This window comes from Akebia trifoliata, chromosome 8 (genome assembly GCF_017979445.1).
Source record: "Akebia trifoliata isolate Shusen 1 chromosome 8, ASM1797944v1, whole genome shotgun sequence".
NCBI classification, from domain to species: domain Eukaryota; kingdom Viridiplantae; phylum Streptophyta; class Magnoliopsida; order Ranunculales; family Lardizabalaceae; genus Akebia; species Akebia trifoliata.
Window position 1 is genome coordinate 98,490 of NC_141382.1, and position 22,908 is coordinate 121,397.

General features: G+C 42.1%; 2 protein-coding genes and 1 pseudogene across 3 annotated transcripts; 2 read left to right on the forward strand and 1 right to left on the reverse strand.

The window, feature by feature from the left end:
- Positions 1-964: 964 nt before the first annotated feature.
- Positions 965-8,743, forward strand: LOC147395198 (serine/threonine-protein phosphatase PP1 isozyme 4-like; annotated as a pseudogene). Its single transcript, XR_015180809.1, has 4 exons — positions 965-1,371; positions 3,538-4,097; positions 4,177-4,395; positions 8,227-8,743. The product of XR_015180809.1 is annotated as a serine/threonine-protein phosphatase PP1 isozyme 4-like (transcript).
- Positions 8,744-9,839: 1,096 nt separating this feature from the next.
- Positions 9,840-12,269, reverse strand: LOC147395199 (putative receptor protein kinase ZmPK1). Its single transcript, XM_086452144.1, has one exon. It carries the CDS (start codon positions 12,267-12,269, stop codon positions 9,840-9,842), a length of 2,430 nt encoding a protein of 809 aa, XP_086308270.1.
- Positions 12,270-15,079: 2,810 nt separating this feature from the next.
- On the forward strand, positions 15,080-15,667 carry LOC147395200 (uncharacterized). The gene has a single exon (XM_086452151.1). The coding sequence runs from the start codon at positions 15,080-15,082 to the stop codon at positions 15,665-15,667; it is 588 nt and encodes a 195-aa protein (XP_086308277.1).
- Positions 15,668-22,908: the final 7,241 nt, after the last annotated feature.

Sequence of the window (22,908 nt, forward strand, 5' to 3'; positions counted from 1 at the left end):
CCTTTTCATTGACCATCCATATAGATTTATCTCGTCTTATTTGATATGCGGGTTATTGCATATAGCTAGGGGATTTGGGTGAGATATGGTGTTCTTTTTATTTTTCTAATATCAATTTTTCGATGAAATCTAGAAGTCTAGTATTCGATTGTCGATGTGATAATCTATGTGGGCCCAATGACTCTTAGTATGATTAAAAATCTTATTGACTTAGTCAAGATAGCCTGATTAGAAGGTGAGATTTGTCACGGCAAAACATACGTGGTTTGTACATGAATGACATGGTAAAGACAAATAATCATAGATCTTTTTCTTCGAAATACACAAGGAAAAAAAAATCAACGATTCTACATCCTTGCCACATCGCTGCGTATAGACCGCATATATTTTGCCACATTGATTTATCATTAGTATAAAAGTAAAAGAGTTTATTATAAAATTGCAATAGATAGGCCTGCCCAATAAATCTCTCAATCTTATATTGTATGTTAAAAATGTTGGAATGTATTAAATAAAAGTTAGAAGTTAGGGTGCAAACTGCCAATAACAGCTCTCAAAATAAATTGAAAGATTAAGACAACCTTTGAAAACTCGTGGGACTAGACTGGCATCGAGTCAAACTAATTCGGTAGTGGTCAATTTGGTTTAGTCATTACATACATATTTTTATTATGTATTATCTTCATCATTGTTAAAGATGAGGAAATTTTTAGGTCATTTTCAGTAATCTATGACAAAAGATTGAGGTCAAGGGTTATATATCCTAATTTAAAAACATAAGGGGTATCTCATATATTTACCAAAACGAGGGGTATGTCTAAAATCTAAATCACTATTAGTATATTAAAAACCCAATTATATCATGTTGAGAAACAGAGTTTGTTCGACTGTTACCGTTGTAATCTCTCCGTTACTTGCACTCAGGTTCCCACTAATTTTTTTTTTTTTTTTTTTAATTAATTAATTATCTGAGATTATTACATTATTGATAATCTCTCTTTCTCAAGGAGGAATTGGCCAACAAAGATAATGCGAAAGAGAGCCAAAAGAAGGAAAAATAATAAAGGTTAAAAAGCAGATTGAAGAAAAAGGTAGATTTTTTCTTTGATTTCTAGGGTTTCTCTTGTCTCTAGTTCGAGAAATCGAGGGTTTGAAGGAGGAGGAGAAGTGGACAGATGGCCCAAGGACAGCGAATCGATACTGCCGTTCTCGACGACATCATAAATCGGCTTTTGGTGGTCAGATCGACGAGGCCGGGCAAGCAGGTTCAGCTCTCGGAGGCCGAGATCCGGCAGCTTTGTACTACTTCCAGAGAAATCTTCCTCCAGCAACCCAATCTGTTAGAGCTTAAAGCCCCAATCAAAATTTGTGGTGAGAGTTTTTTAGCAGATTCTGGTCATGGATGTTATATACTTTTATTTCCAATTAGTTTTGATTTTTTTTCAATTTCTGCAAGATTCGACCTTTTTATCAGAATTTGAAGAAGCTTTCTTTCCTTGGATCATTTATGCGTGTTCAAGAATGTTTTTGTGATGATTTCTCTGTTTAATTTTTTGTTTTTTTCAGGTTAATCTGTGATTTTGTGCTTAAATAGAATCAGAAAGCAAAAAAATTAGTAATGACATTTCATGTAAAATTGGCATTTTGAGTCATAATGCAAGTGTCTTAGCCTGCATGTAGGTTAACTTGTGGATTGTTATTTCCTCTTATTGATATAGATGCAGTTATTTTTAGCTATTAGCTTTGCCACAAAAAAAAAAAAAAAAAAAAATCTTTATTTACGAGTTTCTGCTGTCATCCTCATAGCACTAGGAGACATAAATGTTTAGAAGTTTATGCTATATAACATGGTGCAATGAACTTATTTGAATCTGACACAAGACTTAATTTTTCTGTAAACAGACTAGTAGTCTAGTTATGACTAAGATGGGTAAGGTTGTTGTTAATTGATACAAAGGGGTGGGCTATTGACACCCATTTTTTTGCTCTCCACACCCACTAACTCGTTTTACCCATCGTCCTTGTGGGTGTATGCAGCAAATAGTTATGTACTAGTTTCACTCACCAAATTCTTTTAAGACTAATGGTAACCTACCGAACCTTACAATTATTTTGGGTAGATACATATCGAACATTTTAAAAAAGGTTCGGTAATAACATTCCGAGTTTTTCACATGGGATCCCATGCAAGGAACTGTTTGATATGTAACTGCTGATCTAAGAACGATAACTTTGGTGGAAACATACTGAAAAAATACGCTATCATATGGTGGGTACGTACTGAACAGTGCTTTACATGGGGATCCCATGTGAAAAAATGTGTTCAGTATGTATTTACCAAAATAGTGCTGATGAGTTCTATCTTGACTTACTGAACGTATTGGGAATTATGAAAAAAAAAAATTCTTATGCAAACGATAAAGATAAAATCGGTTTTTAACATGGTTCATTTGCAAAATGATTAAAAACAATTCCAAGAACAAAAGATGATGAAAGTAAATGATAAAAATCACCTCCATCTATCAAAATTCTTAATTTTACCAAATAATGGTAAAAATAAAATTTTAGTGAACAATGTCCCCCACAAATGGATCAAAACGCGATTTTTTGCGGGGGACATTGTTCACGAAAATTGGGTCTTTCCTTGTAAGTTCTCCTCATTATTAGAAGAGTGGACTGGTAATGTTTTCCACACTAGAAAACGGTTCCTGTGGGTTATGCTTCTATCAGTTATTGCTTGGGGGGTTTGGAACGAGAGAAATAACTAGGAGTTCAACAGTAAAACTAGTAGCTCTCATGCAGGTTTCTTGGAGATCTTGGGCCTTTTATACCTTTGGTCAAATCAGAACATAGAATTCGTGGGGATTACTTTTGATGATTTTGTTTTTAGATGGAACTCTTTATGTAATCATTGATGTTGGAGTTTTCCTTTTCTTTGTTGCTCTTTGTGAGGCTTTCTCGGCCTCCTTGTATCTTGTTTTTCCTCTTTTTCAATATATTATACTTCCCCAAAAAAAAAAAAACGCGATCTTTTGATGAATTCTTGAAGAAAAATTGTTCAGTTATGTGGATTCAATTGAACTTTGATAGGGTTTTCGGTAGGGTTTAATATGCTTCGAATTGGTAGGAGGGAAAAGTTGCGGTTGTGTGGTGAGTGTATGCAGTAAAACATAATAAAATATAAAAAGTTACTTGCGTACTTACACATTATTAACATTTAACATTTAAGTGGGTGTGGCGAGTAAAAAAGTGGGTGTCAATAGCATGCCCACAAGGGGGCTAATTTTTATATATTATAGGCAAGTAGGTTTGTGTTAAGTAGTCTGTGTTGTTTTTTTTTCTTTTCCTTTATTGGTATTAGTTGGTGTTTAAGACGGGAACTAAACTAGAAACAGTACTTTATGACTTTTCTGAGCTTGATTTTCCAGTTTGTTTAAAAAGTGGTCTGACATGGTTTTTCCTCTACATGTCCATGTAATAATGGTCTTGGAAAGAGTTTCTAAGCTTGTGTTTTTGTCAATGCTTCTGGATTTTCAGGTGACATTCATGGACAATATGGTGATCTCTTGAGGCTTTTTGAATATGGGGGTCTACCTCCCCAATCCAATTATTTATTCTTAGGGGACTATGTGGATCGTGGTAAACAGAGTTTGGAAACCATCTGCCTTCTTCTTGCATATAAAATAAAATACCCAGAAAACTTTTTTCTTCTTAGAGGAAATCATGAATGTGCTTCTATTAATCGGATATATGGATTTTACGATGAATGTAAACGTCGGTTTAATGTGAGACTTTGGAAAGTCTTTACTGATTGCTTTAACTGCCTTCCTGTGGCGGCTGTTATAGATGACAAGATATTATGCATGCATGGTGGCCTTTCCCCAGATTTGAATAACCTGGATCAAATTAAAAACTTAACCCGCCCAACTGATGTTCCTGATACTGGTTTGCTCTGTGATCTACTCTGGTCAGATCCTGGTAGAGACGTTAAGGGGTGGGGAATGAATGATAGAGGTGTCTCATACACTTTTGGCCCTGATAAAATTTCAGAATTCTTAATGAAGCACGATTTGGACCTTGTTTGTCGTGCCCACCAGGTTATTAACTGTCCAACTGTACATTCTTGGCTTGTTCTATGTTTCTTGTGCTGTTTAATGAGATCTTTCTGTAATCCAGGTTGTTGAGGATGGGTATGAATTTTTTGCCGACAGACAACTTGTTACCATATTCTCAGCCCCCAACTACTGTGGTGAATTTGATAATTCTGGTGCAATGATGAGTGTTGATGAAAGCTTAATGTGCTCTTTTCAAATTCTTAAGCCAGCAGAGAAGAAAAAAAATTCATGATGCTTGCGAAAATAAGATGTCTGCAAACCATAATACTCCCTAGAGTTGGTAAGGATAGTTCTACATTATTGCTTGAATCCATGATCTGGTATCGATGCATTGTACAGTGGTGATCAGTTTGATATGGGGAAATAAATGGTTTCAGTGGTTGCTTGCTATTTCTTAGATAGTCAGTTGTTAGCAAAGAACCATTTTGGAGCTTGACTTGTGAAGAGCAATGATCTAAAGAAACATTTACCCCCCTCCCCCCCTCCCGCACACACACAGCCATATAAAATGCAATTATGTTTGATCAATACGAAGGATACTAAAAGTCTAAAACTGACCCGTGGTTAAAACGTCTTTCTAATGGTAAAACTCATTTTTTTTTTCTCATTTAATATGTGAACAACAAGATTCTTCGGTTTCTCTGAAATTCAGATAAGATTTCAATTATCTTCTTGTTTTAACTGTAAAAGATTATGTATATGAGAGACATTTTTAATATCATTTGGTTCTTGTTTATGGTAACATTGCAAAGAAATTTGTTTATTAGAAAAGGGTTTTTGTCCTTTGATTGGTCTCATGTTATTAATATTCAGGCATGTGTATTTTTGTATGCAATGAAAGTGTTTCTAAGATTATGCCTTCGGTTTATTTTCAAAGTAATAGTTGCAATGGTATTTATGAGTAGGGGATTATTTGTTGGATTGTTTTGGTATTTATGTCATCTTAGATATTATGTTATCAGACCTCCATCATCATCATCGAAGCCTTATACCAGGGATTTGGGGTCTGCTAAACGAATCTTGTTCCTCCATTCAATTTTGTCCAGAGCTACATATTTTGTTATCAGATGTGCGTTCATATTTGCTTCCACAATCCGAATCCAACGTTCCTTTTGGCATTCCTATCGCTCTTTTAGAACCTTCAATCTGGATATTCCTTCTAATTGGGTTGTAACTGACCTTCTTTTGATGTGCCCACACCATCTGAATCAACATTCTCTTATTTTTTTGCCTATTGGATCTACTCCCACATTTGATCAGATGTGTTCATTTCTGTATGACAGTTTGACAACCTTATGTTGGGGTTCCAATTCATTTGATTGGTTTTCATCTAAGGGAAGGTGAAAGGGGTCCATGATGACTTAACGACCTTGTTTTCTGCATCTTGGAGTTTACTCGTGACTTTCTATATTTTGTTTTCACATTCACTAGGAATTTCCAATGAGTTGGCTCATGCTTATCCGACATCTTATTGAAAGGTCCAGGTGTCAATTGCTTTTATACTTCACTAGTAAGTCAAACTTGGTGTGCTCATCCAAGTTGTATCCAACAAGTCTTCAATAGAAATAAGATGCTTCTGTAGTTGGATCTCGTTGGATGTATGCATGGCAAGATCCATTGAATGTCAATTGACGTAGTAACATGATCCTACCAAATTGTCAGTGATGATACTTTCTGCCTTGAAGACATCCAATGGAGGTTGATTATAAAAACATGCCATTTCTTTCCTACTTGCACCAAATACTGCTTCTTGGATAAGCACCAGTCATACTTTCTAGTATGATAATATCATCAGTTGCACTTTTTTAATATGTAATGAATACTAGTTATGCACAATTTGCATAGAAAAAAAATACTATTGTACAAAAATTCATGCACACTTATAGGAGATGAATGCATTCGTGAAAATGTTGGAGTCCTCCCTAAACTAAGAAAAAGTCAATTAGGAGGGCTTGTTCATGTTCAACGAAGGTCGATTACAACTGTAGATGGAAGGAATGTGCAAGTTGAAGGTTTTGAAAGAGAGAGAACAACTACGTTTAAGATGCTGCTCTTGACAGAATTGAAGGGAGGAACATGATCCTTTCAGGACACCATATTTTTTGGGATTAGGCTTTGATGATGATTTTCAGCCTCTATTATTTAAATTTTAAATACATACACATAGCAAATACATCTGTATATGCATATATAACATCCTGTCTTCATTGTATCATTCTGCTATTCTTCTGGTACCAAAATGCCCTATATTGGTGAGTTAAGAGCTTGAGTGAGGATAGTGTAGGTTATTTAAGGATTTATAAGATCTCTCTCTCATACACACACAAACCCCATTGCGTAGAATTTTTATTTGTATGCATGCAATATGTGTAAAATGTTCACCTCTTGAAGTCATGGACACATTTTTTTGCACTAGTTATGGATGAATTAATTGCTCATATTGGAGGGAGATTTATCTGTGTATGCTCCATGTAGATGCATTACTGTTGGTTGCTATGATTGGAGAATAAAACTTGGACTATGAAGAGATACCTTTTGAAAACCGATGGTTTAAAAATAATTGGACCAACAAAGTGTATGTACAATGCAACATTGGTAAGGGCATGCAAAGTGATGTGGTTTTAGTTAAGATATTGGAGATCTCAGGCCTTCTGTACTAATGGTCCAAGTTGAGCAGGGATTTTTTTGGAGTTCTCCTTCCGTGACTTTGTTTTTGGGTGAGATACTATTTGTAACACTTGGTTTCCGTTATGCTGTTGCTTCTGTGTTAGCTTTAGCTTGTTCTTTCTTTTCTTTCCCTTGTATGGGGGCTATCTCAGCCTCCTCTTCTTTTTCATCGTTATTAATACAATCTTTACACTTACAAAAAAAAAAATTGATAGATGCACACGAAATTCCTAAACTGATTATTTCCATGGTTCAATTATCCATAAAAGAGGGAGAAATTGAATAAGATGCTGCCTATAGGACTAGAGTAGGGTAGATAAAAGTGGAGATAAGCTTCTTGAATGCTATGTAGTGGAAGTATACAAATCGAAGTAACTAGAAACTTTACATGGAAACAATAAAGTCAGCTATGCTTTATTGAGAATATTGGGGTAATCGATAAACTTCCTTGTTATGGAATAAATGTTGTAGAAATGAGGATCTTGTGATGGATCTGTGGAAATACTGGGGAAGGAGAACATTTGAAATGGGTGCACATATGAGTTAATCTAGGAACCACCTCTGTAGTGGATGAACTAAAGGAAAGTTGCTTGACATAACTTGGGCATGTACTACAATGACCAATGATTGGCATTGATGAGAAGGATCACTTTTTGTAGGTTGAAGGCTCTAAAAGAAATAAATGAAATCCATGAAAGCGTGTATTGAGGTACTGTGAAAATATTGGAAGACATGCTTTGATAATAATAAAAAAATGTGGCTCTTGGTACATTTGAGTGGTGGATCTGGTTTTAAAATTCCAACTCCAAATTGTTGGGATACAATAATGCACATTGATGATAATGGCAGTCATAAACTGGCTTCGGTATCACAAATGGCCAAATGCTTTCTGAGCTCACCCCACACAGTGATTTTAGAGATTACTGGGCTTCTGTTCTTGTGGTCCAAGATGAATAAAGCTTTTGAGGAAGTGCGCTTCCAAGATTTCTTATTTAATTGGGAAGCCATTTGTGATTAGTTTCCATCCGTGTAATTTTTTTCTTTTTGGTGCGCTTGTAGTGTTGTTTGGGGGCTATCTCAGCCTCCCTCTTTTTCATTCCTCATTTATAAAATTTTATACTTACCAAAAAAAAAATGGCCAAATGCTTTCTTTAGTTTGGATGTTATTTTGTAGACTTGTGAGATTGTCTTGAAATCATGGGGGGGCGAGCCCATCTTACCAACTAGCAAGGAATCATTTGTCTTGGCTTGGCTTGTCATTTACTATAATCTAAAAACTGATTTAGTAATTATCAATGACTTGGTTATGTAGACTGTGGATGTTGATATTAGAATTTTAGAGTTTATCCCATTGTATGTCAATTTGTATGATCTCTTTCACCATCGCTCCTGTATTGTTCTTGTTTTAAGTTTCATCTGGTTTTAACGCACCATTCTTTTGCAGTATCCCTTTCTCATTTGTGGTCTGGTGATGAACACCTGGCAAAGATGCGAGTTTAACTTCTTTCAAACTCAAGAGGTGAACGTGGTATGGAGTGAAATGCTTTCTTTAAGTCTTTTTTTTTTTTTTTTTTCCTTTTGTACGAATGTGGTGGTGCTTATGCACGTACATTTATTTGGTCTTGCAACTGACCATACGGATGTAGGTTATGAACACCAGAAGGTAATCTTGCAGAAATGACATGGAGTCAGTCTTCTGAAGGATTCCTAGTTCGCTTATTGGGAAATTTCACCTCTACTACACTCACTTCTCCCATATGTATTGTTGAATTTCCTTACACGCAGAGGGCTGATGTGGCTTTCTGGATTGATTATGTTGATAGTGCCCCCCCTGCCCATGGGCCTATAACCAATCCTGTAATGTACTTCTATTAATTAATTGCTGGAAAAAAAAAAATTCAGTTGTAGATGCTGAGGTGGTACACCTTTGTGGTGTGACCACCACCACTACAGATGGTTTATGGTCTGGTGTTGGTTTTTCCAACCATAATGAGGTGAGTCCTACCTGCTCTGATCAATTAATTACCTATAAAATGGTTCATTGCAATCCTCATAATCTTTCCAGTGTCCCAAATTCCTACAGTTCCACCACTCTTTCTTGGAAGAAACTTAGTTCTAAAGCACTGGCTTCAACGGCAGACTTCATGAGCTGGGCCATGGGTTATGGTGGACATCACCAATCAAGTTGATTTTGGTGTATTACTGTTATTAGTGGTGGACCAAATATTTAACAGCCCAAAAATTTAATGCCCTGCAAGCGTAACAAAAACCTTCGTTTTACAACCATTCCTCTGGCAAACTTTTTTGACAACAGATCTCCCAAAACGAATTGCTTACAAACATTAAATCGTTACAAAATTAATTATTTTGTATCAAAAAGCAATAAATCCAGTTAATTAGTTGATTTTTCATTTGATTGATATTCTCTGAATTTCACAATTACCCTCATCCCCAAGACTATAAGTCAACGCTCAGCTTTGAAAATATTTTATTACCAAAATACCCTCAGATGCTTAATACCAAGGTAAGTTATTGCACTTTAAGGGCACACGTTAACAAAAACCATATAAGAATAGGGTAGCCATTTACCTTTCATGCATGTGTTATTACTGCCATTGTTTTCTACAGTGCATTCGGGATTGGAGTAGAGGTACTATGTTCTGGTTTTGCAATTTATTGAAAAATACTATATTGGATCTTTAGATTCTTTTTGAACTGATTGGATCATCTCTTCTAATAAGTGGGCATATGAGATCTAAATTTAATTTCTCCATGACAATTATTCTTATTATTTGATTGTAGATTCATGTCCTAAACTGTTAAATACTGTAATAATCCAACACTAGGTTCAATTCAATTCACGCTATTACCGATTTACCAATCTCAGTTCTAAATTAAAAAGTCTTAAAATAACTAAAATGAAAGCGACCATTATATGCACTTTCCTTCACATTACATAGCAAACAATCTATTAAATTTACTACACGTCTCATTTCACAATTGACATTACAAAGGCTCAAAATAACATCATGACAAACAATCTAATACTTTCAATCTTTATTCATTCATCTCCTCTTCTGTAGATGACTCCTTATCATCTCCCATGAGAACCTCTACAATCTTACTCATGGACGGTCTTGTATCTCGGTCTTCCCCTACACACGACAAGCCCACTTGTACCAATCTCTCAACCTTCTCCATATTATACACTCCATTCAACCTGGGATCAACTGCTTCCCATATCTCCCTTTGTTTTACCTTCTCCCTCACCCATTGAACCAAGTGATTACACTCATTCTCTTGAGAGTCGACTTGAAATCTGAAATCTGATGCACTCTTCCCACTTACCAGTTCCAACAAAACGATGCCATAGCTGTAGACGTCTGCCTTAGCGTTAATTTCTAGGTTCATCATCCACTCAGGAGCTAGATACCCTCTAGTGCCTCTTACCCTAGAAAAACCCATGTTGTGGCTGTTGTTCTTGACAAGCTTTGACATACCAAAGTCTGTCACCTTAGGTCGGAGATGCTCATCTAGGAGTATATTCTGAGGTTTTACATCACAGTGAAGAACCCATTCCAGACATTCTTCATGAAGATAGGACAACCCCCTAGCAGTCCCTAAGGCAATATTGTACCTATGATCCCACCCTAATCCTCCTGTGGAGGAATCCAAGAACAAGATTTTGTCCAGAGAACCATTCTCCAAGTACTCATAAACCAACAGTTTATGCTTGTCCTCGGCGCAGAAACCCCACATCTTTACTAAGTTCATGTGATTAATCCTTCCTATGATGCTGACCTCTGCCCAAAATTCTGCATCCCCTTGTAAAATGCCTTCCAACCTCTTCACAGCCACAAGTGTGCCATTGTTTAGTACCCCTTTGTAAACTCTCCCAAAGCCTCCCTTACCAATCTCTTGTTTGAAATTCCTAGTTGCCGTCTTTAACTCCGCAAAAGTGAAGCGTTTGAAACCCATGGCCAGTGCTATGTAGCCCATATCAAACACCTCCACTCTATTGTGCCTTTCGTAAACAAACCACGACCCTAAACCTATGCAGATCATTTCTACAATCCCAACAGCACCCACAAACCCAATTAGGTACTTCGTGTACCGATATTTATTGGCACCTCCTCCAATATCTTCATTTCCAAAGACAACATCCCTGTCTGAACAAACCAAATTAGATTTGTTTAACTGTTCGAGGTCGTCTTCATGATTGAACAGTGGCAGTCCTATAGGAATCTTTATATGCATGGTTGTAGGGGAGCTAGTCATTTGAAAACCATTTAAGAGAATGCCTTTTCGGTAGCACTGCCCACTCCCCGTCGTTTTATACACAAAGCCCTTGCAACTACAGTCATTCAAGCAGGCATTTCTGCATACTTCAATGGCCACACCGGTTACAAAGGTGCCTATATCATACCCATCATAATCTGTGCTATGTATCTCCATGAAGTCTAACTCAACAGGATTACAGGTCAGATTAAACCTTGGCGAGCATCCTTTAGACCAGTCCGAAGGATCTTTCATGTAAAAACCACGTGGGCATGTGCAAGTAGGTAATGGATTGTAAAAACAGATACCATTTTCCCCACACAATCCGTGAACTCGACATGAATGTATGTTACTGGAAAACCATGAGATTGCCCAAAGCCCAGTTGAATCATCTAGGCTATACAATCTCAAGATCCCATCATAATCCAATGTTAACCGTCGTTTGGGACCCAGACTATAATCAGATGCACTGAATGTCAAACTATCACTAGATGTAAACTGACCTTGCTCATCTAGAATTGCTACTCTGGAACTATTGTAAGGGGTTCTGCCATTTAAGAATACGGTATAAGTCGTATTGGGCCAATACAGACTCGAAACAGTGGGACCGTTGTAAATTAGATCAAGTATGTTGTCGTCGCCAAAGTGGAAGTTAAAGTAGCCAGTTAAGTACGTACCTCGACTTCTCATAGACACCAAGGTTTTGTTCTTTGTGAGCGGTTGGGTTGGAAGAAGAGTATCTGTGGGGTAATCGAAGCTCTCCCAGATGATCATATCATCTGCTTGGTTTGTTATCACCAGATTTCCTGTTTCGAGAAGCTGTAATCTTACGTGTGCATCTGAGAATGTTTCAGTAGACCATATCGTCGAACCATCTGCATCGGTCAACATCAGGTTTCCATTACTGTGGAGGGTTAGTTTGGATTGCTTCCCATTCACTGGATGGTCTCTGTTGGCCATCCAAACAACTGTTTTATTAGAGGAATTGGTGAACCAGATTGAGTAACAGTAAGCATTGGTTCCAATTTTGTAGAATCCACTGGAGAAGCTCCCATTTGGTGAAACCAAGAAATCACTCTCTTTCTCAACAGATAAAGAGCTTCCTTGTTTCAAAAAATTTGCTACTACCCAAGACATAGTTGGTGCTAGTAACATGAGAACAAACAAGCTAACAAGAATAGAGAGTGTTGGAAGAATGACAACTCCCATGGTGTATTATAGGTGACAAACAAGGCGTTAGATTAGGACGATGATCTTAATCTTGTAATTCGAACTTTGAATATTTTTCCAGTTATAAAGAGGTAGGGGTGTATCTAGTAATATTATTTTCCTTTCAAAATGCAACCAGAAAGTCAGTCTCTGATGAATCAAATACTTAGAGAACAATAGTTTTTGTTGCAATTCAGTAAGTAAATTAAAAGTCAGAAGTCATGTTCCTTATTTGATTGAAATAGGCCTTTCAGATAAAAACTAGTCTTTCATTTTTTTATTTGAATCAGACTAGGTTTTCCATGACTGTGGCGGCTAAGTATTTAAAATTCGGATTGAAATGGAGAAGAAGGTTATCTGACTATATTCTCTGCTACCAAAACTCCAATATGGGAGACCAGGTCTTCAATGGCTGCTTTTTCACAGTTCTGTAGAGCAACTTGATCTGTTCTAAGGTATATTGCTTAATTTTTTAACTGATTTATTGACAATAAATATTAAACTTTGAATTCAAACCCTCCTTAACCAACTTTCAAATTCTTGTACAGTTGTGGATGGAACCCGGTGTGGTACATGTTTGGAAAATATTTGTTCTAGAATCTGAAAAAATAATGAAAAGAAAACAAAGAACTCAAGGCATGAGATCATAAAACGTTTGTTGCTTCCTACTACTCAAGTTTGCAAAAGGGTTCCTGTGGGGGAAATTCTTAAATTTGGACATGTGGCATGATGTTAAGCTTGGAAGTATAAATCCGAGACTCGGATGGCCTGATATGTAGGCCTAGTTGATTAGATTCTTTGGGAGCGCGGACGTCTAGCTCGGACCTGAATCACCAATCGTATAGGTGGCACGGAATAACGACAGTATAGGTCGGAGAGACGGTCCTGACAGATGTGCCATTGATTGACAGTGCTAACAACCCACATCATGTCAGACCAGCCCTAGTCATCCCAGAAGTGGCAGAGCAGTTACAACAACTCCTGCAGCTGACATGTCAGGGGGTGAGCTAACTGCCCTTAGTCATTTCAAAGGGTGGCACAGAAAACAATCAAGTGGCACGCCTATAAAAGGAAGATAACTATGGGTAAAAGGGGGTTCGATTTCTTCTTCTCTCAAAACACTAAATTACACTGATCAATTTTGTCTAACTTGATCATCGGAGTGGGCTGATTTGCAGGTCCGCCCGAGCTAGGAGAGAAGAAAAGTGTAGAGTCAATTCTTGCATCTACAATTTGGCGCCGTCTGTGGGAAACTTACAAGGAGAAAAACGACCAAGATGGGAAGGGCTAGAGGCGAAAATCGTGGAGAGCCATCAAATCCACTACCAGCAGACTCACCTCCAAACGCGCAAGACCCAATGCTTGCAATGTACAACTTACTCACGGAGATGAGGGAGGAAATGCGCAGGGGGTTGGAGAAACAAAATGATGAGATAACGAACATAAGGAGGAAAAATGAGGAGCTCAGGCAAAGGCTAGGCGAGAGTGCGGAAACCGAAGAAGGCCTAGGTGTAGAGCGAAGTAGTGATCATATTGTCCGAGCAGCACGGACAGAGGCAGACTGGACCGAAGACTCGGCAGTAGTCAAAACGCAGCAAGGAAGCTCTGAAGTTAAAGAAACAATGACGAGGAAGGAAGTGGAGGAAATGCTCAGGAGGAGGGACGATGAATTCGCACGAGGGAAGGATCCCGCACAAAAGGTACGGAACGCAATCCGGGAGCTCAAGGGGACACCATTCTCATCAATGATAATGAATTCGGAACCACCTAGATCGTTCCATATGCCGAAGTTTGAAACTTATGACGGAACGCGAGATCCTATGGACCATATTCTGCATTACAGAAGTCAGATGGTGTTATACCAGAACGATGATTCGTTACTCTACAAGCTATTTCCATCAACCTTGAGGCTCGGGGCCATGATGTGGTTCTAGGCTTTACCAGCTGGGTCCATTACGAACTTTTTCGAGTTAGAGGAAACGTTCGTTGGGCAGTTCGTGCACTTGCGAAGGAAGAATGTCGGAGTTAACACTCTATTTAACCTTCGACAGGAGGCCGGGGAGAGTATCCCGTCATTCGTAACTCGTTTTCGAACGAAGGCACTGGATGTAGAAGGCATGAATGAGGCAACCGCATGCGCGGCGTATATCGTTGCAGTCATCCCGAGGACACGGTTGCATAAGTCATTGATCAAGTCCGACCGAACTCGTTTGGAAGATTTGTATGCAAATGTGGAAAAGTACATCCTTGTGGAGGAATCCGTGAAAGGCAGGAGACGCAGTGCCCAGACAGTAGCCAACAGCGAGGGTGGAATTGATGCACCAAAGGCATCGACTTATCTCGGAGGGGAAGGAAGTAAGAGAAAGCGGAGAGAACCGAACGAGCAATCAAGGTGGAAGAGAGGTCGGACGTATACACCGCTCAATGAGAAACTGTCCGTGGTACTGAGGCACATAAAAAGCGAACCTGATTTCATTCAGCCACCCCGGGGGTATAAGGGGAAACCCGGGAAACCGTACTGCGAATACCATGAAGCCGAGGATCACCCCACCGAAGACTGTTATTGGTTACGCCATATCATCCAAGATATGGTCGAAGCAGGGAAGCTCAAAAGGTATGTATTGTCGGGAAGAGGGAAAAGAAGGGAAACCCCCGGGGGAGACGAACGGAAGCCCGGAAACAGGTGGCCGGAAAGAGAGGGACGTCGCGAACCAGAAGAACGCAGGATAGTGCATACCATCATGGGAGTGATGAGCGCTGGAAGGCCATCTAGATAGGACATTCGGGAGAAAGTAAGAAAGATCCGACACATGGTTGGCATAAACCAAGTTACCTCGGAGGCGCGGGTGGTAAAGACAACAAGCAAGGCAGTCGATGCACGGGTGATAGCTTTTACGGAGGATGATCTGAGAGGGACGGTAATGCCCCATCAGGACGCGCTCGTGATCACTCTCCCAGTTGGGAATGTCGAGCTCCGTAGAATATTGGTGGACTCGGGGAGTGCAGTAGATATCCTCTTCCTGAGCGCAACAAGAAGGATGGGGATTTCGGATAGTCTGGAACCATCCCAGACCCTGGTCTACGGTTTCAACGGGGCTCCCAGCAGCTCGGCGGGAGAAATTTTACTCCTCGTTACAGCAGGGTCGAGAGTAGTGATAGATGCGGATTCAGCCTATAACGCAATCCTCGGGAGAAGATGGATCCACGAGATGAAGGCAGTCCCCTCCACGTTTCACCAGGTAATTCGGTTCCCTAGCAAGGAAGGTATAGTCGAAATCAGAGGTGACCAGGAGATGGCGCAGCGGTGTCTCCACCTGACCTTAAAGCAAGGACGGGATGCTGAGGCCGTTCGCCAGAGGAAAATGAAAGAGCCACCTATCGAAGGAGAGACGTCGTAGCAATTACAGAGGGAGCCACAGCAAGAGCGGCTGGCAACAGTCGAGGAAGTTGGGGCTGTGGACCTCGGTGATAGCGGAGATCAGCTGGTCAGCATTGGCACCACAATGTCGAGGGATGAAAGAGTAGCATTGGTCCAGCTTCTGAGGGCAAACAAGGACGTGTTCGCGTGGTCAATGGAGGATATGCCCGGAATTGACCCTTTGGTAGCGTGCCATAGACTAAACATAGATGAAGACTTCCGACCTGTCCGACAGAAGCCTAGGAGGCTGTCTCCCCGCTTGAGGCAGGGGGTAAATGAGGAGATTGGAAAGCTACTAAAGGTGGGATTTATCAGGGAGGTAGATTATCCAGAGTGGATAGCCAACATAGTCGCAGTGCCGAAGAAGGACGGAAGAGTAAGAGTTTGTATTGACTTCACGAATCTCAATAAGGCATGTCCAAAAGACAGTTTCCCTCTGCCTAGGATCGACAGGCTGGTTGATGCTACGGCGGGGCACGAGAGAATGTCGTTCATGGACGGGTACTCAGGGTATAACCAAATCCCTCTAGCCATGGAGGATCAGGAAAAAATGTCATTCATCACCGAGCAAGGGCTGTTCTGTTTTAAGGTCATGCCGTTCGGCTTGAGAAATGTTGGGGCCACTTACCAAAGACTCGTGACAAAGATGTTCGAAGGGTTAATCGGGAAAACTGTAGAGGTATATATCGACGACTTATTAGTAAAAAACAAGAAAGCGGGAGACCATCTGATAGACCTCAAGCAAACTTTTGACCGGCTGAGGAGCTTTCAAATGAAGTTGAATCCGAAGAAGTGTGTTTTCGCGGTCTCCTCTGGGAAATTCCTCGGGCACATTATTACCAGGAGAGGAATTGAGGCCAACCCAGACCAGATCCGGGCATTGGTAGAGATGCCGAGCCCCAATAACCAAAAGCAGGTACAGAAATTAGCGGGGAGAATAGCTGCGCTGAACAGGTTTATTTCAAGAGTATCCAACAGATGTCGTCCTCTATTCAAGTTGTTGCAAAAAGAGAAGAACTTTGCTTGGAGCGCGAAATGCGAGATGGCGTTTGGAGACCTGAAGAAGTACTTAGGGCAGTCGCCGATCCTTAGCTCGCCGGAGGAGGGGGAGGAGTTAGGAATTTACTTAGCAGCCAGTCCATCCTCGGTGAGCTCGGTTCTTTTCAAGGTCGACATGGGACGGGAGTACCCTATCTACTACGTCAGCAAAACGCTGGGTCAATCAGAGGCAAGATACTTGAAGACGGAGAAAATCGGATTGTCGCTCGTATACTCGGCACACAAGCTTAGGCCTTATTTTCTCTCACACCTAGTCCGAGTTGTGACGGACAGCCCATTGAAAGAAATGATGCACAAGTCGAAAAAATCTCGGAGGATGGCAAGATGGGCGGTAATTCTCGGTGAATATGACTTACAGTTTGAATCACGAACGGCGTTAAAAGGGCAAGTGTTGGCAGATTTCCTCGTTGACTTCCCTGTCGAAGATCCGAACTGGGAAGAGTTGGAGAACGAAGACGAAGGGGCGGAGGAAGTGGAGTTGTGGGACAAGCAGGCAGGCTGGAGGATTTTCGTCGATGGTTCGTCAAATTACTCAGGCTCGGGGGTAGGAGTAGTACTTGTAACGCCGAGCAATGATAGACTGGAAAAGATAATCAAGCTCGGGTATGGGGCATCGAATAATGAAGCTGAGTACGAGGCAGTCATCCACGGGCTGAGAATGGCAAGCGAGTTAAAAATTGGCCGGATAAAGTTGTGTACCGATTCCCAACTTATAGCAAACCGGTGCAATGGGAAATTCGAAGCAAAGGACGAACGCATGGCGAAATATCTAATCTCAGTAAAGCGGGAGATTAAGAAGTTCGACCAAGTGGAGATATGCCAGATACCGAGGGATGAGAACAGGCATGCAAATTCGTTGGCTTACATTGCCTCAATGCTAGGGGAAACGGAAAGACGGTCTTTACCGGTGGAATACCTGCTTAAAGCAAGCATAGAACACGAGGAAAGGGAATGCGCACAGGTTGGAAGAACCTCGGGATGGATAGAAGAGTTCACGTAGTATCTACACTCAAAGGTACTACCAGCAGACAAGGGGGAAACCAGAAAATTGCTTCGACAGGTCGGTAAATACACACTCGTAAGGGGAGAGCTCTATAGGATGTCATTCGGGGGACCACTTCTCAAATGCCTCACTAAGGAAGAATCCGAGCTCATAATGGCAGAAATTCACGAGGGAATTTGTGACAATCATTCGGGAGGACGATCGCTTGCCAATAAGGTGATCAACCAAGGCTACTTTTGGCCTAGGATGCAGGAAGATTGCAAGAAGTACGTAAGGACCTGCGATCAGTGCCAAAAACATGCCCCCATGCATTTGCAGCCAGCCAGCGAGCTCCACCCTATGAAGTCACCCTGGCCGTTCTCAATATGGGGAGTGGACATTGTTAGCCCTCTACCTCGGGGGAAGGGAGGTAAGCTATTCATCCTAGTCGCCACAGATTATTTCACTAAATGGGTCGAAGCTGTTTCTCTCACTCGGATTCGGGAAGAAGAGGTTATCAAATTCACTTGGGAACACATCATAACTCGGTTCGGGATCCCTTATGCGTTGATCTCCGACAATGGAACACAATTTAAAGGTAACCGTGTGCAATCGTACTTTAAGGAGTACGGGATCCGATCACTCTAGTCGTCACCGAGGTATCCTCAAGGTAACGGGCAGGCGGAAACATCCAACAAAACGATCCTCGGGAACTTAAAGAAGAAGTTGGCGGAACATAAAGGGAGGTGGGTGGACGAGCTACACAGTGTACTATGGGCCTACCGGACTACACCAAGAAGGACAACATGTTTCACCCCATTCGCTCTAGCCTACGGGACGGAAGCCGTCATCTCAACCGAATTACAGGTTCCTACTGCGAGAACGCAAGTGGCAGAGACATAATTGAATGATGAAATGGTGGCTCGGAATTTGGATTGATTGGACGAGACGCGAGAAAGGGTCATAGAGAGATTGGCACGGTACCAGCAAGTATTGAAGAGGTCCTATGATCGGAAGGTACGTCGTAGGGAGTTCAAAGCTGGCGATATGGTGCTACGAAAGGTATTTTCCAACACCAAGGAAGTCAATAGTGGGAAGCTCGGCTCTAACTGGGAAGGACCGTATATCGTAAGAAAAGTTGGGGAATCAGGCGCGTACTACTTGGAGACAACTATAGGGGATAAACTTCAGTCACCATGGAATGTATTCAACTTGAAAAAATACTATCAATAAACAGTACTTTTTGCCTTACGCTTAATTGCTCGAGCAAAAGCATTGGTCTCTCCACGGGGACCAAGCCCAACTGAAAAGTTGGATTAAGGAAAAGCCTCGGCCCCTCAACAGGAGCCGAGCCCAACTGAGGAGTTGGTTTGAAGATTAAAGCCTTGGTCCCTCCACGGGGACCAATCCCAACTGAGGAGTTGGATTAAGGAAAAGCCTCGGCTCCTCAACAGGAGTCGAGCCCAACTGAGGAGTTGGTTTGAAGATTAAAGCCTTGGTCCCTCCACGGGGACCAAGCCCAACTGGGGAGTTGGATTAAGGAAAAGCCTCGGCCCCTCAACATAAGTCGAACCCAACTGAGGAGTTGGTTTGAAGTTTAAAACCCTGGTCCCTCAACAGGGGCCAAGCCCGTACTGAAACATTAAGTTCAAGACGAGGTCTTGATCTTCAACAGATGCCGAGCCTAAGGAGTTAGTCAAATGATGGCAGAGGTAATTATTTCAAGGTTGTTAGACGATGAACCTTAAACATGCAAACAGAAAAGAGAGAGAAAGCAACAAAAAGCGCAACGCACAAGAATTGACACAAAAACATACATAGTTCCATTAATATCAAAAGAAGATTTACACATGGAATTACAAAATTGCATTACAAAAGGAAAAAAGAAAAAATTATGCATCCGCTTCGGTCACGACTTCGGCTTCATCAGGGGCTTGCTCCTCGGTAGGAGCAGCTGGATCTTCGATAGGTAGGTCAGGGGCAGCGGCGGTTATCACTTCTGGAATCACCTCCGGCTTCTTCGCAGCAGCCTCGGCTTTCCTCAGCTTTGCCTTCAGCTTGTTATAGGCCGCTTCCCAAGCTTCCTCCGAGGAATCCAGCTGGGCTTGGAGGGAGTTGAGTTGGTCTTAAAGAGCTCTCTCTTGCTCCGCCTTCTTCGTCTTTGCTAACTCCTCCAATGATAAAATTTTTCCCTCTGCCAAAGCCAAGCGGTCTTTATTCTGCTCCGGCTCGGATAATGCGCTATCCAAGCTTTTTTGGAGCTTTTGGGAGCTGGCCGCAGCCATATCCCTCTTAGCCTGGAGCTGGAGAATGCGATCTTCCACGGTTTGGAGGTCTTGCGCGGTGGTATCGCGAGCTTCGACGAGCTTGGCCACGGCATGTTGTGCCTGATAGGAAGAAAGGGAAAAGCGTTAGAAGGATACAAGCGCAGAAAAATAGTATCAAGTCATAAAGAAAGCGAATAGTAAAATACTTACCATAGCCAAAGCTCGGAACGCCTCGTTTGAAAATTTTGCCGAATCACCGACAAAACTTCGACGAACTTTCTCCATGTCTCGCGGAAGCGCGGACGCGTCGAAGACCGCTCTGACTACGGCCGGGTCGGATAAGGCCGAGTCCCTATCCGACACCGGCCTTCCCCTGACCGATGGCTGTACCATCCAGGGGGTAGGAGGGGGCAGATTTCCCCTTCGAGCCGAACCAGCCGAGGATGCTTGTGAAGGCTCGGCTGGTTGGCCTGCTCCGTCGGCAGTAGGAGGAGGGGACAGCTGCAACACTGGCACTGGGGCTTCAGAAGGTTGAGGCCCCTTTCTCAGCCTCTTCAGGAGAGGTTGGTGGTCTTCCTCTTTGTCTTCTTCTTCGATAGCGGAGCTCCCCACCCTTGGGGCCCCCAGCAGCTGGGGTGGGCGCAACCTCAGCAACGTTGTCCTCGGAATGGGAGCCCAGGATCGGGGGAGGGCGCTTGGACTGGAGCGCCATGGTTGAAGGACGGAGTGGTGGAGGTAGGAGCTCGGCAACGTAGCTGAAGAGATCGGGGTTCAATAACAAGTGCGTTATCACCACCGATTCCCCAGGGAATTTGTCCTTGCTCGGACCTGCGGACACAGTTGAAAGAAGTTAGTTCCAAGGGATTAAAGGATACATACTATAAGAAGCTAAATGATGAGAAGTAAACGAGACTCACCATGAGGGTTGAAGGAATGGTGCGTCAAGGGAGGGAGCTCGTCCCTGGGAGCGCTCTCCCACTGCCCGGACAATTGGATAGGAAATAAAAACCATTCCTTATCCGAGTCGGGAAGCTCGATCAAGGACGGCTTCCCTTTCCTCTTGGAAAGATAGAAGAAGCTCGGCCTACTCGGGCATTTTTTGAGGGCAAATTGTGCCCTAATATCCATTAGGCCGAGTTGCAGACCTTCTTCCAATCTCTCATTCATTAGTTCGAAGGCCTGAATTAGATGGAAGAAGTTCCCGTTCATCTAGTCGAGAGCCCTCCTGAAGAAGTTCAGAACCTCTTGAGTTAGCCTGCTAAGGGGAACTCGGAAGCTAGCCTTCAATTGCCCCCAGCATACCACGGAGGTACCTGGGGAGCATTCGCGCTGGACAAAGGTCTCGTCCACATAGGACAGACCCACGCTGCTAGGGACACCGAAGGTATCCCGGACGGTGTCCAGTGGAGGGCGAATGGGGGAATATGACTTCCCCCTGGCCATTTAGAAGAGAAAAGGTGAAATGGAAGGGGCAGAGGAGAGGGGAGGGACCTTGACCAGGTTACCTTTTCACTGCGTCCTTCTAAAGAGAAACTAGAAGCTTCTGGCCGCTGGGCAACGATCGACGGAATGGCACAGCGGAGGCAAAGCGAGGGCACAGCGGTGGCGCAGCGGAGGCACAATCAGAAATGCAAGTGAAGGCAAAGGAGTCGCGAGGGAACGATTGGGCAGAGTAACGGCAAGGGAGATCAAAGTGAAGTTGGAAATTAGAAATGAGTGGGGTATTTATAGACGAGAAGGGCCTCGAGATATGCACTTGGGATCAACGGACAGGGTTTCTCATATCAATAATGATGAGGCATTAAACGCTGAGAGATCCAATATGACCATTCGCCCCTTTTCACGCGAATCAAGCAATTTTCCGGGTGCCACGTGTACTCTATGCAATAATTGCGCCGTTTAAACCAACAGACAGGACACACTACGAGAACAACCCAACCGACCGTCGCCCTCGAAAAACGAAAAGGCTAGGTAACGATTCGCCATAAAGAAATCATTAATCCTAGCTGGGAGCCAATGAGAGGCTGCCACGTGTCAACTTCCCAATTTCTTATTAATATTCTCGAGCACCCGAGCAATCCGCCCAAGTCCTCGAGAGGGGGTATTGTGGGGGAAATTCTTAAATTTGGACATGTGGCATGATGTTAAGCTCGGAAGTATAAATCCGAGACTCGGATGGCCTGATATATAGGCCTAGTTGATTAGATTCTTCGGGAGCGCGGACGTCTAGCTCGGACCTGAATCACCAATTGTATAGGTGGCACGGAATAACGACAGTATAGGTCGGAGAGACGGTCCTGACAGATGTGCCATTGATTGACAGTGCTAACAATCCACATCATGTCAAACCAGCCCTAGTCATCCCAGATGTGGCAGAGCAGTTACAACAACTCCTGCAGCTGACATGTCAGGGAGTGAGCTAACTGCCCTTAGTCATTTCAAAGGGTGGCACAGAAAACGATCAAGTGGCACGCCTATAAAAGGAAGATAACTATGGGTAAAAGGGGGTTCGATTTCTTCTTCTCTCAAAACACTAAATTACACTGATCAATTTTGTCTAACTTGATCGTCGGAGTGGGCTGATTTGCAGGTCCACCCGAGCTAGGAGAGAAGAAAAGTGTAGAGCCAATTCTTACATCTACAGTTTCAATGAGACGTTTCCAAGATACACCAAGCCAATCTTTTAATCATTGCAAAGAAAGAGAATTGCATTAATAATTTCGAACAAATTAGAGGTTTTTGTATTATGAAGAAATGATAAAATTGGAAAAGGAAATGTGTGTCTCTTAAGAGACAATCCAAAATCAAAGGAGGTGTCCTTTTTTGGATGAATAGACACCCATGAAAATCAAGAGGCATGTTCTCTCTGAATTAAGGAGTGTGCCCTTTCAAAATCAAGAGGTGTGTCCTTTT